This window comes from Panicum virgatum, chromosome 5N (assembly GCF_016808335.1).
Source record: "Panicum virgatum strain AP13 chromosome 5N, P.virgatum_v5, whole genome shotgun sequence".
Lineage (NCBI taxonomy): Eukaryota > Viridiplantae > Streptophyta > Magnoliopsida > Poales > Poaceae > Panicum > Panicum virgatum.
In genome coordinates, this window is record NC_053149.1 from 28,030,661 (window position 1) to 28,050,290 (window position 19,630).

The 19,630-nt window shown below is 46.7% G+C and overlaps 2 protein-coding genes across 2 annotated transcripts; both read right to left on the minus strand.

Annotated features, from left to right (window-relative positions):
- Positions 1-6,639: 6,639 nt before the first annotated feature.
- On the minus strand, positions 6,640-9,618 carry LOC120673356 (mevalonate kinase-like). The gene is made up of 5 exons (XM_039954161.1): positions 9,121-9,618; positions 8,777-9,026; positions 8,425-8,684; positions 7,569-7,982; positions 6,640-7,030 (listed from the first exon to the last, which is right to left on the minus strand). Exons 1-5 carry the CDS (start codon positions 9,248-9,250, stop codon positions 6,921-6,923), a joined length of 1,164 nt encoding a protein of 387 aa, XP_039810095.1. The 5' UTR covers positions 9,251-9,618; the 3' UTR covers positions 6,640-6,920.
- Positions 9,619-9,988: 370 nt separating this feature from the next.
- Positions 9,989-19,209, minus strand: LOC120673357 (dnaJ protein ERDJ7-like). Its single transcript, XM_039954162.1, has 10 exons — positions 19,016-19,209; positions 18,875-18,937; positions 18,708-18,774; positions 16,190-16,249; positions 14,550-14,600; positions 14,378-14,458; positions 13,649-13,761; positions 11,663-11,780; positions 11,369-11,495; positions 9,989-10,497 (listed from the first exon to the last, which is right to left on the minus strand). Exons 1-10 carry the CDS (start codon positions 19,114-19,116, stop codon positions 10,394-10,396), a joined length of 885 nt encoding a protein of 294 aa, XP_039810096.1. The 5' UTR covers positions 19,117-19,209; the 3' UTR covers positions 9,989-10,393.
- Positions 19,210-19,630: the final 421 nt, after the last annotated feature.

Consider the following 19,630-nt stretch of genomic DNA (forward strand, 5'->3'; position numbering starts at 1 on the left):
GAACTGTGTCCATCATCCAACGCCGGTGTCGCCTGCGCATGGCGATAGGACCCTGTCGGTACCCTGTAGCAGGGATACTCACTCTTACTGCAGCAAGGCAGGACTCGCGTAACCATCCATAGCTATGCCATAAGGGGCGAAGCAGCCGGGCCCCACAGGTCAGGCTCTTTCCTCACCAGGCCAACGGCCCCGGACCCGCTCCCCACTCTGGGAGGGATCCGGTGATGCCACGTGTCCCTGAGGAGGGGAAGCTCCGAGCCAACAACCAAGGGCTCGGACCACCCATAGGAGTCCGGGACCTCCTCGCGCCTGTCCGAACCCCCCGCGCACCTAGAACCAACATACCGCCGGAGGGGGGGGGGTCCGGAACCGCCCCGTCCCGCAGGCGCGGGGGTGGGTCTTCCGCTGGAAGACTCGCCCACCCACCGCATTCAATGCGGGTGATTGAGGCGTGCTCTGCCGCCGCGGCACGCGGGGCAGCCTTTGCCAGGTCTCACTGTAGACCGCATATTACCGAGGTACACAGTACAACCGTCTGCGCCGCATCCGCACAGGGCCCGTCTGGCGCATTAATTGGATACGACGGCACGGCACTTTTCCATCATGCCACATACGCCGCAAGCTACACAGCCCGTTCAACTGCGTGGCAGGCGACGCCGCAAGCTACGCCTGACGCCGTTTCGACAAGACAGCGCCTGGACATGCTGAACGGGGGATTCCAGGAGCAGGCAAGGAAATCCAGGAATGAGATCTCCTTCGCCTGCAACGCCATAATTTATGAACTGTACGTTATTTTATACTACACCGTTTGGGCCCACCTGTCGGTGACCCAACGGCCATGTACGCGCCTCCCTTGAGATATAAAAGGGAGGCGCTCACTGAGAAGCTCACCTAGACTCAAGCAATACAGCACACAGTGGACGTAGGGTATTACGCTCCGGCGGCCCGAACCACTCTAAACCGGCTGTGTTCATCGTGTTCTTCCAGGAGATCGAACTAGTCCTAGCTAACCCCCGAGTACTCACCCTCTGGGCTTAGGCGGGTGCATTCCGTCACCCCCGCTGTGGTTTGCCACACCACGACAGACCCAATCAGAAAAAGTGAAGGTCAGTCACGAGGAAATCCAGATTGAAATCACAAAAAGAGTTTTAGTTGAAGGTTGTATAGAAATTCAAGTATGGTGGAAAAATTCTTAAGCGTTTTTCAACTTTAGCTGCTCCCACTTGTCAACACCTTTTGAGAATATTTAGCATTACACTAAACAGCATACCTGCTCTGTGTTCATACAACAAGATTGATGCGCTATTCCAGCACAACAATAAATGGCTTCAGTTTGCATAGCCTGCGCACACGGAGCGATCTTGACTGGATTTTCACAAAATGCAAGTGCACCTGCATGGTGCTACGTCAATTGCAAGACCAAACTTGAAGAATGCGAAGTAATTTATGAAGTGACCTGATAAATGGGAGCAAATGGAACTCATGACACTGTTGATTTAAATTGTTGCATGTTTTGTAATCGTTATTATCAGACTCTGCATTAGTTAGGCTAGGGGAGACGCGTGTCCAGAGGCGTGCTTGGTCACGACGTCGCCCGGGTCATTCGGTGTGCGTGAGCGCCATGGCGGGCATTGCGGCACGCAGCGCACGTCGCGGAGAAACGGCGTAGCGCTCGGTGTGCGGCATGGCGCGGGGCTCGGCCTCGAGTCCGGGCATGCATCCATGCATTGCATAATAATAGAAGATAACAACCGAAAAGGCTGCGCCCCATTGCAGCGAATATTCTGGAGTTCGTTTCCTCTCTCGTTCGTTCCACCGTGTTCGTGTGCGTCCTGATCGCCGGGCATCGCCGGCGTTCGCGTTCCGAGCTGAGCTTGCGAGCTTGGCTCCAACAACTGGCATCAGAGCCGGTTTATGCAATACGACGGTTCCATCAGTCCACCTCGTCAACCACCGGAGAAGAAGTACATCATCCCGCGGCGGCGATCGTCGGAGGAGGAGATGGGGAGCAGTGGTGGCGAAAAGGAGGCGATGGAGAGGGCGATGAAGGAGGCTGTAGGTAACTTGCTGTGGCCAATGTTGACCCGCAGCAACTACCATGAGTGGTCCGCATTGGTACAATGCAATCTCGAGGGCATGTACCTGTGGGACGTGATCGAATCTGACAAGGTGGAGAGGCGTAGAGATCGGCTCGCTATGGCGGCGCTGATCCGGGCGGTGCCACCGGAGTTGCACTCCATGCTCCTGGCGAAGAAGACGGCGAAGGAGGCATGGGATGCGATCAAGACGATGCGTCTCGGTGCGGAACGGGTCAAGGAGGTGAATGCGCAGAAGCTGTTAGAGGATTTTGAGTCGATCTCTTTCAAGCCAGGAGAATCGATCGATGACTTCGCCGTTCGCATCACCAAGATTGCCACCGATCTGCGTGGGCTCGGGGAGAGCTCTGTCACTGACGCACGCGTCGTGAAGAAGTTTCTCCGGGTTGTGCCACCACGGTACAATCAAGTCACCGTCGCGATCGAGATGTTCAGCGACACGAAGACCATGTCGATCGAGGAGCTCGTGGGTCGTCTTCGGGCGGCTGAAAATCGTTACAAGTCCTCGGTGGAGCAGGTCACTGACCAGGCGGGTCGGCTACTGTTGACGGAGGAGGATTGGGCGGCGAGGAACAAGAGCCGAATGGTGTCGGAGTCGTCATCGTCGTCCGGCAACAAGGGTCCTGCCCAGTCTGGGAAAAAGGAGAAGCCGGGCGCACGCGGCGACGCGCGTGACTCTGGGGCTAGGCTCACGTCAATGGGCACACCGCGCCGGAAAGGGAAGTGCCGCAAGTGTGGCATCAACGGCCACTGGGCCAAGGAGTGCAAGAGGGCTCCGAAAGAGGGGCGACAGGAGGCAGCTCACCACATCAACACCGACGTTGAGCAGCCGGCGCTGATGCTGGCTCAGGTCTGCAATGTTATGCAGACCGCGAGCGCCATGACGCAGCGCGTGTTCCTCAACGAGGAACGCGTGTTCCCGATCGCCTACAACGAAGGTACCTGGGTGCTGGACACCGGAGCAACGAACCACATGACGGGGTGCCGCTCGTCGCTGGCATCTCTGGACGAGTCGGTGCGCGGCTCGGTACGCTTCGGTGACGGCTCCAGGGTGGAGATCTGCGGGATCGGCGCAGTGACGATCACCGGGAAGAACCAGGACCACAAGGTACTGTCCGAGGTATACTACATCCCCTCACTGAAATGCAATATCGTCAGTCTTGGTCAGCTGGAGGAAGGAGGCTGCAGGGTTGAGATCGACGATGGCGTGATGCAAGTGTTTGAGCGCCGTCAAGATCAGAACCAGCCCCGAGCAGTCCTCATCAAGGCTGAGAGAAGGAATCGCCTGTACACAATGAAGGTGAACCTGACGAAGCCGGTGTGTCTGCTGACAAAGATGGAGGAAGAAGCATGGCTTTGGCACGCTCGGTATGGGCATCTGAATTTCAGGTCTCTGCGTGAGCTCGGTGCAAAGAAGATGGTGGAGGGCATGCCGTTGATCCGTCGTGCGGAGCAGGTGTGCGATGGCTGTGCTCTGGGCAAGCAGCATCGCGCGCCATTCCCACGAGCCTCGGCGTACAGGGCTGAAAACTGCCTGGAGCTGGTGCATGGTGATCTCTGTGGGCACATCACGCCTCCCACGCCAGGAGGGAAATCTTTCTTTCTTTTGGTGGTGGATGACTGCAGCCGTTACATGTGGATCGAGTTGCTAGCGTCCAAGAGTGAGGCTCTGCAGTATTTCAGGAAGATCAAGATGGCTGCCGAAGTGGAGTCGGGACATCGTCTGAAGGCTTTCAGGTCCGACCGTGGTGGGGAGTTCAACTCAGGTGCGTTCATTGATTTCTGTGATGAGCACGGGATCAAGCACAACACCACAGCTCCATATTCTCCACAGCAAAACGGTGTCGTGGAGCGAAGAAACCAAACTGTTGTAGAGATGGCTCGGTGCTTGTTAAAGAGTATGCAGGTGCCCGGCAAGTACTGGGGAGAAGCAGTCAAGGCAGCCGTGTACATCTTGAATCGATCGCCCACTAAAAGTCTGAATGGGAAGACACCATTTGAAGCCTGGTTTGGAAAGAAGCCAGGGGTGAAGCATCTGAGAACCTTTGGTTGCTTGGCTTATGTAAAAAAGGTTGGGCCAGGTGTAACAAAGCTATCAGACAGGTCAGTCCCAGGTGTGTTTTTCGGCTATGAGCCGGGAACAAAGGGGTATAGGGTGTATGATCCGGTCAACAACAAGTTAATGGTGACAAGAGATGTGATATTTGATGAGAAGAGGGGATGGAATTGGGTGGAGAGTAGCAGCAGTCAAGCTAGTGATCCAGCTCCACTCACTTTCAGAGTTCAGTATTCAGATGAGTCTGAACAAAATCCGACAATAGGCAATGCTGATCTCACTGGAGATTCAGACGCTGAACCCGGCTCTCCTCCTGTAGCAATTCCATCACCGGCCACTGAGGAGGGATCAACACCACCTGCAGCACAAATTCAGTGGGCTACACCACCATCTGGGGCATCTGCAAGTTCAGATGAAGCCCCAAGAAGGTTTAGGACCATAACTGATCTCCTTGACACCACTGAAGAAGTACAAGACTTTGAGTATAGTGGCTTCTGTCTGTCTGCTGTTGGAGAACCAAAGTCTGTGGAGGAAGCCATGACTGAATTGTGTTGGAGACAGGCCATGCAAGAAGAGATGCAGGCCATTGAAAATAATAAGACCTGGGATGTAGCAGATTTGCCAGCAAAGCAAAAGGCTATAGGTCTGAAATGGGTCTTCAAAGTAAAGAAAGATCCAACAGGCAACATTGTGAAGCACAAAGCTAGATTAGTGGCAAAGGGTTATGCTCAGCGCCAAGGAGTGGACTTTGATGAAGTATTTGCTCCTGTTGCAAGAATAGAAACAGTGAGGGTGTTGTTGGCTCTAGCAGCACAAGGTGGATGGGAGGTACACCATATGGATGTAAAGTCTGCATTTTTGAATGGTGACTTAACTGAAACTGTTTTTGTACAACAGCCTCCAGGTTTCATTGTTGGCAATGGAGACAAAGTACTTAAGTTAAGAAAGGCACTATATGGGCTGAAGCAGGCACCTAGGGCCTGGAATTCTAAGCTTGACAAAGAATTGGTTGCACTGGGTTTCGTGAGGAGTAAACTTGAACATGCTGTATACAAGAGAAGCAACAAGAACTCTTTCCTAATTGTGGGAGTGTATGTTGATGATTTGATCATCTCTGGGCCAAATGCTGAAGATGTCACTCAGTTTAAGCAAGAGATGAGAAAAAAATTCAGCATGAGTGACCTTGGTCTCTTGAGCTATTACCTGGGAATTGAGGTGAAGCAAGGAGATGGTGGGATCACATTGAGTCAGTCTGCATATGCAACCAAGATACTAGAGTCTGTTGGGATGGTTACTTGCAATCCTTGTGCAACACCCATGGAGGCTCGACTCAAACTCAGCAAAGGGAAGGGAGATGCTGTTGTGGATTCTTCAGCATATAGAAGTGTGATTGGAAGTCTCAGGTATTTGGTTAACACTAGACCAGACCTAGCCTACTCAGTAGGTGTGGTCAGCCGTTACATGGAGACACCAACTAGTGAACATTGGGCTGCTGTGAAACATATTCTGAGGTACTTGAAAGGCACAATTGAGTATGGCTGTAAATATGAAAAGGGCACTGAACCGAAACCTACATTGCTCGGGTATAGTGACAGTGACTTTGCAGGTGATTCAGAAGATAGAAAGAGCACCACCGGTATTGCATACTTCCTTGGCAATAACCTGATCACCTGGGCATCACAGAAGCAGAAGATTGTGACACTTTCATCATGTGAGGCTGAGTATGTTGCAGCAGCTGCAGCTGCCTGTCAGGGGATTTGGCTGAGTCGACTAATCGGAGATCTGATGGGAACTGAAGAGGCGTCAGTGAAGTTATTCATGGACAACATGTCTGCAATTGCCCTAAGCAGGAACCCGGTGCATCATGACCGCAGTAAGCACATAGATACAAAGTACCATTTCATCCGTGAGTGCATCGAGGAAGGAAAGGTGGAGGTTGAGCACGTTGGCACAGCAAGTCAGCTTGCAGACATTTTCACCAAGGCGCTGGGGCGGCTGAAGTTCTTGGAACAGCGAGAAGCTCTCGGCGTCATCAAGGTGCAACAAATTTAGGGAGTGATTTGTTGATTTAAATTGTTGCATGTTTTGTAATCGTTATTATCAGACTCTGCATTAGTTAGGCTAGGGGAGACGCGTGTCCAGAGGCGTGCTTGGTCACGACGTCGCCCGGGTCATTCGGTGTGCGTGAGCGCCATGGCGGGCATTGCGGCACGCAGCGCACGTCGCGGAGAAACGGCGTAGCGCTCGGTGTGCGGCATGGCGCGGGGCTCGGCCTCGAGTCCGGGCATGCATCCATGCATTGCATAATAATAGAAGATAACAACCGAAAAGGCTGCGCCCCATTGCAGCGAATATTCTGGAGTTCGTTTCCTCTCTCGTTCGTTCCACCGTGTTCGTGTGCGTCCTGATCGCCGGGCATCGCCGGCGTTCGCGTTCCGAGCTGAGCTTGCGAGCTTGGCTCCAACAGACACCACCAACACCTCAATGTGGATGATACTTCACGGATGCAACATTTTAATTATTACAGTTTTATTTATTTGATACAACAACAACACCAGCAATCATGCAGCTGAGTGTTTATCCGATACAAGAAAATGCTAAGAGAGCGAAACAATATCCTCATCTTGGAATTCAAGTAGTGAACACAAGAATCTCCTAAGGCAGGCAGAAGAATATCCTAATCTTGGAACAAGTAGTGAATCTTCTAAACTTCTGGTAGGCCATTTTCTAAAAGTATGGTACAACATCTCCTTGGAACAGGATGAGCGTTATGCTCGGTATACTTGGAGACCACGTCCACCAACCTCAACTTTAAAGCAGCGAAAACCATGAGATTCAAGCTCTGTGGCGACTTTCTCCAAAACTGTGTGGGCCAATACTGATAATCAAGTCAAGGAAGATTTGTATATCATTGGGCAATCAATGAAAAATTGAAATATCCATTAAATTCAAACATCATTGACTGCACAAAAATGGAAGTGCGAGGAAGTAGCATGACTAAACCAGTAAAAGAGAATGCCATAGTTTACACGTAGCTAAGCAGGTACAAATCAGAAAGTCGGATATGAAAAAAAGGATATTTAGAAATTTAAGCTGCTGACAGACCTTGTCCTTTCATGTTGATAGATTTATTCCATTATAAAATTCATCTAGATTAGATGGGATACGAACCAGAATCATTTTAAGTGGTTAGATATTATTAAGTACTGAGCATTTTGCTTTTCACAATACAGGCCATTGTAGTTCTGAAGTTTCTCTCCTGTCAGATTCTTTATTAAAGAATATCAAGACCCAGATTTCTGGAACCTTTGAGTTGAAATGTTAAAGATAAACAGAAATCATATAAGTATTATGGTATTTATTATGTCATCTAACAATTAAGGAAAAGATGCAATCAGGTGATATTAAAAGGATACGCGTCGGTATTAGGGTCAACACACATCCTCCACCACCAGCTCCAGTTAGCTTTGAGACCAGGCTATATTTCAGAGTGGTTCGCAACACTGTTTCTATAGAAGAATGGCTGACTCCCATGCACTGAAGCAAACCTTGATTCATCCCCATAAGCTCTGCTAGCTTGTCCTCCCTTGAGGTGATGGCTATTTCATCCTCAGCTGCTAATTCAACAACACTTGAAAGCTCCTCACTAATAGAGTTCACTGCATTGAAGACAGAAGCCATAGCATCTGGATGCCTAGATGCTCTTTCAGATACACCAGCAAGCAGGGCCTTTGTGTTCCTACCAACTCTTGTATCAGTAATGAGCATTTTGACTGGGTTCCTGGACTTGAGGTTTGTCAATTCCCCCTTCTTGAATTTGATCATGCTTCCTAACATTCACACAGAATATTTAGTGAAGCAAAATGAGTCAGGAGAACTGATAAGGGGCAATTGAGATTCAGATAGTCTTATGCATTCTAGGAAATTACTCAAGTTTGCACCATTTGCAAAGTTAGCTTGACACTTAAGATTGACAAGACTTTTTGGTTAAATTACTGACTGCAAATACTGATAATCCCTTTGGCAGCATCAGGTAACTATCAGTACATCCATGATTGGACAGTTATTACGCTAGATGCAGTAACTAAAGTACATACAATAAACATGCCATAAATAAACTAGAAGTAATCCTGGAAGCGAAAGCGACTAAGAATGGTGGTGCCATTAAGCAATTAAAATATGGATTCTGCTAGACGCCATCCTGAATGCAAGGGCACCTCAATACTGACAGTTTCAAAGGTTTTATAAACTCTAGTCAATTTGGTAACGTACCGAAAGTGCTGACGGAATTGTCAATGCCAGAAGGCTTGCCATGAATGATCTTCTCCCCTTGGAACGCCCATTGGTTGACCAGCTCAAGATCATCCTTTCCAAACAACTCCCACTCCTCAGCACTGCTGCCTCCTGCAACGCCGACTGCGCCAGCAGCCGTCAATAGAGCACCCGACATGGACACGCAGAACGCTGCGGACGAGCCAAGGCCCGCACCTATGGGCAGGTCCGAGGTCACCACCACCTTCCCAGGCCTGCAGCTGAACAAGAACATAACCAACCGCATCTGTCAAATATAATGTGGGGGCAGATGTCAGCGCTGCAAGATTCATCTGGACAGAAAAAAAGCAACCCCAAAGTGGAGGTGTAGAGGAAAAGGAAGGCGGAGAGGCCAGCCGAGAGCCAGATCTTGGCCTCGGGGATCTCTTGGCCCTCCAAGAGCTTGGCAATGGCGGCCAGCTCATCGGGAGAGCACGGCGTCGGCGCCCCAGCCTTGCCGCCCGCCTCCCCCAGCGCCGCGCGGACGCGCGAGCACGGCCAAGAGAAGGTGAGGCCCGAGTCCCTGAGGTCCAGCTCCACCGCGCCTGCGCCGCTATCCTCTCCTGCGTAGCACAAGGAAGAAGCCGAGGTGAGGACGGTGGCTGCGGCAGCAGTGACGAAGAATCAAGAACCTGATCCAGGGCGAGCGGGGGTCACCTGCGGGGAGGAGGCGGAGGGAAGAGGTGGTGTAGAGGTCGATGGCGGCGGCGACGGCGGCGGAGCCGTGTACGACGGCGTGCTCGCCCGCGAGGATGATCTTGCCGGGCGCGCGGGCGCGTACCTCCATCGATCCCCGGTCACGGTCGCTCGTCGCGGTAGTTGCAGAAGCGATCAGCTTCTCAGTGAGCAGCCCCTCCCCTTTCCGTGAGATTGGCTCCCCACTTGTTCAGATTCGGGGCCTCGGAATCATCGGAGAGAGAGCGACGTGTGCCGGGCCATGTGATTCTTCTGCTGCAGCAGGAAACCCATCGCATTGAACAAGCAAAGATGACATGGCACATGCATATTTCTAGTACTGTACTAGTAGCAAGACTGACTTCAACAGAGAAGACATTCCACCATACAAATGCATCTTCACGCTCTACTATGCATGTCCTACAATTTCTCCAACAGGTAATGCAAAAGAGGAGGCAAACTATCTTTGGAGGAGAGAGGAGATGCAAAAATATACTCCCTCTCTCCTTAAATATAAAATGCACAATCTGTTGGAGTAGTCAACTTTTGCCACTCGTGCCATTCACTGTACACACGAAGCAAAGCGTGTTTTGTCTCTATATTTCTGTTGGACTCAGTCTAATACGGGCAGCAGGAATCCATCCATCGATCTAGTATCATCTACGGCAGGCATTGGTTGTTTTTCATTTTCATCTCAAAGACAAAAACAGATGGACGGCGGCCAAGAAAGGGATGGGCGCACCGCGCACCTTGCCCGCGGTGGGCGCGGATCCTTCTCGATCAGTACCATCACGATTCACGAGCGGGACAGGCTGACGGGGTGTGGTTGGGGACGGATGCTCCGTTCGTATGACCAGTACACTTGTATAAATGCTCTTCCGTATTAATTTCTACTAGCCAACAAATTGTTTTGAAAAAAAAGAAACAAATATCCGCAGTACTACGAAATTATATGGATTTACCCTACACGTTCAAAGATGTGATTACAGTCTGTTTTGCAGGGTAACAAAACTGCTCTTCATTCTTTGTTTGTACCATTGGCGCTTGCTGTGGCCTCCGCACCCCCACACACAACCCCCGGGGTGACGCTTTGACAAATTAACAGTACTGTTTGGTTTCTCCCCCAACAGTATCCACTGTCGCTGAACTCAGGCCTGAATCATCTTTGTGATAACTTTTTCACTCCAACATGTTGTTCTACATGCTGTGTTGTCAACACCTCCTCGCAACTTCAGGTCAAAAAGAAGTTTTACAGCTACCTCCTACGCTTTGATTCCTTCCTGGTCTCTGCGATGTACCTCTCCATGTTGCTCTTCTCCCAAAGGCGTCTTGTCACAAGGTCCTCCTTCCTCGACTCATCTGAAACACACAACATAGGAGCACAGGCTATCATCATTCCATGAATACAAGCGAATTCGAATATTAGGTTACTTTTCTCAGTAACGATATGAAAAGTATGCAGCTTGGTCTCACTGACAAGTGCCTTAGGCTTTCCAACCATCAAGTCCCATGCTCAGCCAGTTAAGTACTTGGCATGACTATATGGAAATTATTTGGATATTAGGAATACATTATGTACTACACCAATGAAGTTTTCATTTTTAAAATTACATCCATGAAGTTATCCTAGCTTTTTGGAAAACAGCATAATGGGACATGCCAACACTACGTACCAAAAAGACGTGCCAGCGACCAAAATCCAGCAAAATCCAGCAGCAGGTAATGCACGATATGCGCCTCTAAGTAGCGCTTGAAATTCCCAAGTAAAATGGACAGGTATCGTTCTTTTGTGCCCAGTGATGTCCCATGGAACAAGGACCACGGGGCACGTTTAACTAATTGGTAACAAGACTCTGTACTGCCACAAAATGAACTGGAGGAAGAGGCAAGCACAGGGCACGGCCAAAGCCCCAACAGCCTAATCTCAGTAAGTTAGGGCCTTCTCAGAAGCGACATGTGTCATGTTTATTTGTTAGCACTTGCAATTCAAGTTATACTATCATTATTTTAAGCATAACCAGAGAGCGGTATTGTTAAGCAAGCCACCTATACAGGTTAAGCATCATTATTTTAGCATATCGCTCTCTGGTTGTGCCATTAGCATATACTATCCTTGGCCACGGTGAATTTCAGCCGCCGATATCCAGGATATTGCCCCTTGTACAACGTTTGCCACCATAACCTCACCCACAACTGAATCCCACATTTGTTTGATGAAATTGTAAATTACCAATGTTTTTCCATGTACTGGCAGGTATATTGAGTGAAGTCTGAGTCAAGTAGCAAGCATCCTCCCATGCATATGGTAATTTCTTTACCCGGTATCTCCAAAACCAACAAATCTCCCAAGTAAGCACCTGCCACAAGAAAGTTGCATGCAATTCAGTCAGTATGCTTCATGTCAAACTTTCTAAACAAGAGCAGGCAAGTCCAAAGGGTTGAAGCTGCAGGGGGGGGGGGGGGGGGTGGGGTCCTCTGCAAGTTGCTCAGCTCAAACACACAAATTTAAAAGACATGAACTGGCCTTGCCAATGAAGTAGGGCAAAAGTATAAATTGGACACCATAGAGCTTCCAGACAGATGGTTTCTCGACACCATGGATTTGCAATTCAACTTCATTACTAACGGCTTCTTCGACCTTCCTACATCACAAAGGAAAAAACAACTTTAAGAAAGAAAGCCATTCATACCCAGTACCAGAAACTAAACAAAAATTGATACATGACAGAAAATTAGGCAGTAGGGAACACCTTTCACCTTTCATAAGTGAAAGAACAGTGTTCAAGAAAAAAATAGAGAAAGACCGCACATAAATATACTCGCTCTGTTCAGATTCAGAAGGCCTTATTTTTTCTGTTGGCTGTTCAGTTTACAAAGTGCTGACAGACATCTATACCCCAACTAACTCCATGTGCATGCAAAGCAATTTGATTCTTCCAAAGCAACTGGCAATATCTGATATGCGTGTATGCTATGGACTCATTAAGACCTGGTGACCTGCATGACTGTATGCAGAAAAAGAGGCAACGCAGAGAACAGAGCTGCATGCATTCTTAAGAATTAATGGGGCCAATTTGGTCACATTAGCTACCTTAGTGGCATTTGGAAGAAAAGAAAAAAACTATGCCTCTAAATTAAAAACAGAGGGAGTTTCAGTACAGAGAAAAATTAACATGCAAACCCAGAACGCCATGATGGTATCTGTAGGATGAGTGATTTGTGCGACACCACATACCAAATGAGGTGGGATGACATTTTGTATATATAGACAATAGGCTTTTGTATACAAGGAAAGGAATCAACGTATACATGGAAAGCACAATTACAGCTATATCTAATAGTATCAACATGTATCTTTCCAAAAAAACACTATGTTTAGATAACAAAGAAATTGAAAAGGGGCTTAATTGGATCTGTACCATTACAATTGTCACGTTTCGGAGATACACCATTACTATTCACGATATCGGAAGTATGCCATTACAATTTCACACTTCCTGGAGATATGCCATTACGTACCCTTTCGATGTGTTTATGAAAAAAATTGGAAAATACCCTCATCTTCAACCTCCCAACCCGACATTATTTCTCCCCCATCCTTGACCGACAGAGTGCCCACCGAAGTGCACGCCGCGCCTGGCAGCGCCGCGCCGCCTCTGCGCATGCCACAGATCCTCTACAGGCCCTCAAGACGCCATGCCCCACGCATCGCGCCGCCTGCTGCCGCCGCTCTGCCCGCGCCCCGGCTCACCGCGAGCCTCCTGCGCCATCGGCCGCCTGGACCCGCACTGTGCCTGCGCCCGCCAGCCAGCTACTTCCCTGAGCCGCTGCTCCTCATCCGCTAGACTCTGGCTAGTGGCTGCTAGCTAGCTTGCTTGGTAACCTAGTGACGCCACTTTCCACTCGTTATTTAATCCCCACTCCGATCCGTCTCACCTCTGCTCCTCTCAAGCTAGTATCTCTCGCTTTGCTTTGATGCTGCTTCGGTGAGGTCACAAGGAAGGCAGGGGCGCTAACCATGGGGCGGGGGCGGGTGGAGCTGAAGCGGATCGAGAACAAGATCAACCGCCAGGTCACCTTCTTCAAGCGCCACAACGGCCTGATTAAGAAGGCGTACAAGCTCTCCATGCTCTGCGACACCGAGGTCGCGGTCATCATCTTCTCCAACCGCAGCGAACTGGCGGAGTAGAAGCTGGACGCCATGGAAGTGAGGAGAGAGGGGACGTGAGGAAGATGAAGGTCGAGGATATTTTGGTCCAAATTTTTTTATAAACACATCGAAAGGGTACGTAATGGCATATCTTTAGGTAGTGTGAAATTGTAATGGCATACTCCCGATATCGTGAATAGTAATGGTGTATCTCCAAAACCTAACAATTGTAATGGCATAGATCCAATTAACCCTTAAACTTTTGCATCCCTTGAAAGTAACTGATAAATAGAATAGAACAAATGCAGCTTTGACTCAACAAAATATGCCAGAAAGGACATCAAGCTTATCAGTTCTTACTTATCCATCAGCTTGTGACCCTTCTTTTTGCTAGCAATTCCTCCTGTTCGCTCAAACTCCAATGCTTTTAACCTATTTCTGTAAGCAGGAGTTTGCTTGACACTTTCTATGGCCTGCAATAAGGGCACTAGACTTTCAGTGTTTGCACCACTATTCTATTGTGATGTAATAATGATCATGCACTTGGTTGTGTCTCTATATTGTAAATGTGCAAAGGATACATGACTATATGTTTTATGTTGACAGTCATGGTAGTTGAACATATAGAGATAAACAATGTATAAGACAGTTCTCTAATAGCAAAGCTTCCCAAGGAAACTTCAAAATCAATATTGATTGGAGAAAAGTTACTGTAGAAGCTAACAGGAAAGTATGAGCAAACTGTATCAAATTACACAAAATTAGGTCAAATCACAAAACTACGTTTTTCCAAGATCAAAATAATGTTTACAATTTTAAACTGTAAATGCTGGGAACATTGAGATGGTAAAAGGTTTAGCAGAAATAAAGTGGAAAACTTGAAAATAAAAAAAAAGGAACTTGTAAAACCTGTAAAATGGTAATGAGTACATTCCTAAAAAAACTTCATCAACTCTATTGAAGCACAGCTGTTGTCTATTAGCATTGAAAATCTGAATGTGGTTGAATATTTTGTTCATAAACAACCAATAGGAATCACAGCTAAAACATTGACAACCTTATATTTGCCTTCTCATTCCATGCCCATACCTGGTTATACCTTGTCAGCTGATTTATGTACTGAAATGCTGAGACGATTAGAAGAAGACCAATCAACACAGCACGAGGATCCTACACAGATAGGCAGTCAGTTAGTTGCAATACTATAAAATTTATGGAGAACAATTGCTGCAGAAACTTTTTATGGATACAAAAGCCGAACCGTTTTATGTCCATAGTACGCCCTATAGTACTGAGCTGTGTTGTAAAAAATCTGAAATGGCCAATAAATAATATGCACAATTGACTGTCAGTAACAGTGCACAGATGTTAAGAACAAAATCACAGAACAAATCTTAATTAGATTTTATCTTTATAATTGTTAAATATGAAATATTGTGGAAATTGCTTAAATTGGAATAAATTATTTGGGAGCAGCACACGATGCTTGAATTCAAATGCTCTGGTTCTGAGGTAATGTGCATCCATTTTTTTAAAAATAAAAGAATAGGTCTGTTCAATATAAATAAATATTTTTGAGAAAAGGGCATATCTATATATTCTCAAAATCAAACTTAAGCCCATGACAAATCTTTGTGTTAGAAAACTAATTCAGCTAACGAAAAATCAAGATATAGCATATAATATGTTGCACGTGTAATAAGCTAAACTAGTACATGTAGCATAACATCTGCTATTTTCGCTATCCTAGCCAGATTATACTAGACTGGTATTTTCATAGTGAGAATAGCTCTCATAGATGTATTAGTGAGTAAACAATGTAACTTAGCATCCAGGAGCGCAAAACCACCACAGCTAGCCAGCTGCTATTTAAAGCACTTGCTATGCAAGCTACTAATATAACAATTGAGGTTTACAATACAGCACATAGAAAACAATCCAGCAAGCTATGTTTGAAAAGGATATGTGACAATAAAGAGTTAAGTACACCGGGGTCCTTAAACTTGTCCTGCTATGCCAGTTAGGTCCACGAACTCTCAAAATTGAAATATGGCGCCCTAAATTTGTTATGTGATTCATCAGAGGTCCATAACCTTCGCTGGGCTTTTAGATTCAACATGGCGATACGCTGGCGAACATATGCAAGCCTTTTTTTCCCTGTCCTAAAGGTTGCTTCCTCTGATCACACATATAAGTTTTTTCATCCTAGGTCTAACTTTGACCATCTGTATCCAAAATTTTATATAAGTTGACAGCACAAGATTGACATTACTAGATTCATTATAAAAAATAATTCCATAACTCTTTCCATTTAAGATAATATATTTTTATAGCTATTACTAGTATTTGTGATGAGACAAAGTAAGGTCTCGTCGAGATAAGTGTTTCCAACATGTTAAGAGCAATATCCATCATTTAACAAGGTCTCGTTGAGAATTGATCCTTCGAAACATTTAACAAACAAAGTGAGGTATGCTTAGCAGCTAAAAAGATTGACAGGGTTCCAATGGAACTTCTATGTTCATATGAACAAATAACAAGCAATCTAACAAGTAATGATGAAACAATGTCTGGCAAATACTGAGGATGAAACTATAAGGAACAATTGGGTTAGCTCTTTAATATATGCACTTACTGATTTCTGAAAAAGCTAAAGGTCTAAATAAGTGTGAATTGTTCTTCACTCGTATAAAGTGTCAATGTGGACATCTGGTAGATGTAAGCTTGAAGCAATGCCAAAGGGTATGACCAGGGATGTCAAAAGGTGGATATATTTTTGTAAGTCAAAATGCTTCTAAATTCTGATTATTGAAAATAGAAAACATTAGATGGAATGGTGGAGAGTTAATAATAACACAGTTATACTGTACTTTTAATGACAGCGAGGAAATGGATGCTTACCTCCTCCGGATGTGCAATGGCATAGTCATACTTCTCCCTAGTGGATTCGTCTTTCAGAATCTGATGAATAGAAAAAAACAGAAGAAATCAGGACCCAAACAACATTTGAAGGGGGCAAATTAGGAGGGAAATAGCAATTCAAAGATACAAAAGTTTACAAACCAAACAAAGGGCATGGCAAGAAACAAGATGCAAATAGTAGTCAACAGCAATGTGCTACACAGATGAACGAATTAATTTCATCGTGCAAGATCAATAGTTCAATGTTTATTGAAATTCCATTTTAGTTTTAGGAAGGTGGTACACACAGGCAACTGTAATGAAAGTTGGTTTTGTAAGTTTTAAGTCATCTAAACAACTTGGAAAACATGGTAAGCTATTTGCAAATGTCATGTCAAATATGGGTGTGTTCAGTTGCCTGGCGAAATCCCTAGCGAGGTCAGCCCCATGCAGGCTTCACATGTTTGGTTGGGTGTACAAGGGGTTTAGCCAGGCCAGCCATGCAGGCGACGGCCACTAGTGAGGCTACACACATGTCTGCGAATCCCCCCCCCCCCTCAGTTCCCAGTTTCTCACTGCTGCTTGCTCCGCTCCCTCAGCAGCCCCGTTGCTTCCCTCGTCAGATTCCTTCCTCACCGGACGCTCGTGGAACCTCTCCTCCACGCTCGCCTCTTCCCACAGGTGAACTAACCTCGGGATCTGAGCCGCCACCGCTCCCCCATGGTCTGTCGCTTGCTGCTCAGCATCGTCCCTGCGGTAGTTAGAATCTTCGTCACAACGAGGCACCTTGGCCATGGCCACTGCTGAGCGCCAAGTTGAGCTCCGCTCCAGCAACGCATGACGATGGAGTTGGCTAACTTGGCGATTTTGCAGCAGCCACAACAATATTTGACCTGGTGTATGGTGCCGCCGCAGCATCCTTGTTCTCCGACTCTAAGTACCACAGCTTTGAGGACACGAGTGCCAGGCTGTTATCTCCGGCATATTCATGATTGGATGCGGTGGAGACGTTATGGTGAAGGAGGCAGCTTCCAATTTTCATATGCAGGCTACCTGTACAATGAAATGTCTCGCCGTGACAAGTTGCTAGACTATCAATTTGTTTTGCTATTTTGTGAACTAATCTGTGTTTTTATCTGTTCAATTTTCTTTCATTTCCTGGAGTGGTCATATGGTTTAAGCTTCTATTTTAACCTTCCGCTTCCTCACACTAATTCAGTTGCAGGTGGCCGTTGTAATCAAGCTTGTCATAGATGAAATCAAGCTTCCCTCCACAATTCGAAACTATGCTGTTGGATCTGCATTTTAGGGAGGGCCTTGTGTGCTGGATTGATCGGTGGAGGGCTAGTTGTGTTTGATTTGTGCAGCGACGTAACTCATGGCTGGAGAAGAGTGGAGATAAGAGAGAGGTGGAGATAAGGTAAGCTCACCATAGCTAATAAGAGGTGACCATATTCAACACAAGCCAGTCCACCAAACACAGTCATCTACGGGCCAAGCTTACCCTAGTCATGCAACCAAACAAGACCACATTGCATCTCTGAACCCACTGTACAAAATAGCGGGCTAAGCCATTTAACATTTGATCCACTAAAATAGCTAATAGCAGGCTAAATGGAGCTATAAAGGCTAAATTGCACATGGAAGCAAATAGCAGAAACCCTTCTCAATCAGCTATAGTGAGAGATAGCGGAGGCTATAGCCGGTTATTTTGTACATTCAACTCAGGCTTAGGCTGACCAGGCTTAGGACTCTAGCCAGGCGGGTCCAACAACCAAACACACTCTATGTATCCAGATTCCAGAGATGGTAACTTTTGAGTAGCCTAACAATATGACCAGGGTAATCTCAATTCTGGTGTCTCCATGGGTCGCCATAACTCGCTTGTTATCAATTTCATATCAGAACTGGTCACTAAGAGAAAATGAGTTCTTCAATCAAACCTCAAAGAAGAAAATTAACATTAACAAGTCTCAAATAAATTAAGATTAAGTCTCACAGAGTACGAGTAAGTAGGACAAACTATCACAAATTGCAGATTTAAATACATATATCAAGGAGCCAAGCATTTGGTGTCTCATTCTATCGCAGAAATACAGATTTAAGGACATTTCAGCCACCTCAATTAACAGGAGATGATGTGGTTATGCCATCTTAGACAACAGTAAATGAATTTGGGAAACGGAACTCTGAAATCACGCATAGTGTTGCCAATTTTACTCAAATAGAAAGTATCAATGACAGAAGTTCAATTAGCTCCTACTGCAGATTTCATAGATTGGCAATTGTGCTAGACCATTTTGGAGTAGCAATTCAAATAACTGGGTTATTATAATGAGTTGAGCAAGATTCATGATGCAACTCATGCACATATCAGTGCAGGTGATAAATCTTGCAAGAATGGCCACGATGCGTGGAATTAGACAGTAGATCTTGGGCACCACGAATCCTCTGCCATGACAGGAAGATATGTAAACTACAAGCAAGACCGAAATAGGCAGCAATGTCCAGGACAGACCTCGTAAGCATTGGCGATCTTGACAAAGAGTTTCCGCGACTCCGGATCGGGGTTCTTGTCCGGGTGGCTGCACAGCACAGAGCATTATAAGAAACGGTCGGCGTCAGGTCGAATTGGGGAGGTGCGGAATAAGGGACAAAGAAACAAAGAGAACAGAAGGAACTCACTGTTTGAGGGAGAGCTTGTAGTAGGCTTTCTTGATCTCCGACGCGTTCGCGTCCTGCTTAAGCCTGAGGCGCGCACCGATTCTTGAGCGATAGAAGGAAAAAGAAAACAAAGGAATGGAGAGGGGAGGAAGGGGATGGTACCCGAGGAGGTCGTAGCAGTCGTCTTCGTCGCAGTAGATGGCATTTGAGGCCGGGAGAAGGAGGAGGAGGAGGAGGGAGAGGAGGGGGGCAGCGGCAGCCATGGCGGATCCGACGAAAGATGCCTCCGCCGTTCAGTTAACTGGGCAGCTTTTCTGTTGGGTTTTGATTTTGTTTGAGAAGAGCTCTATACCGTGGCAAAATTGAGATCTACTAGTAGTACGACTTAAATTCAGAGAAATACAAGTGTTTATTCTGTTTATTTCAATTTAGAGGCAATTTCTTTGGAGCCATTATAAAAATTTCCAATTCTCTACATATCACTGAAAAAATTGTGACCCCTACCCAACCATCACCCTAAATTTGTCCGGACTCCAGTGTCCTTGCCATCCATTTCTGTCAAGTTGACTCTCTGTTTGACTGAATCTTGACATTAAGAGGATGAGAAAGTGCCCATTTTACCTCTTCTGTGTTCCGTGGAGTCATTTGTTCACGCAAGTTTCGGCCAACACACGAGAGCACTCGAGCGTGCGAGTCGCAAACGGACCGAAGGGCAGCAAGGCCGTCCAGACCGGTTGAGTAGACCAGTCAGACCGGTTTCTAGGGTTTCGCCGAAAT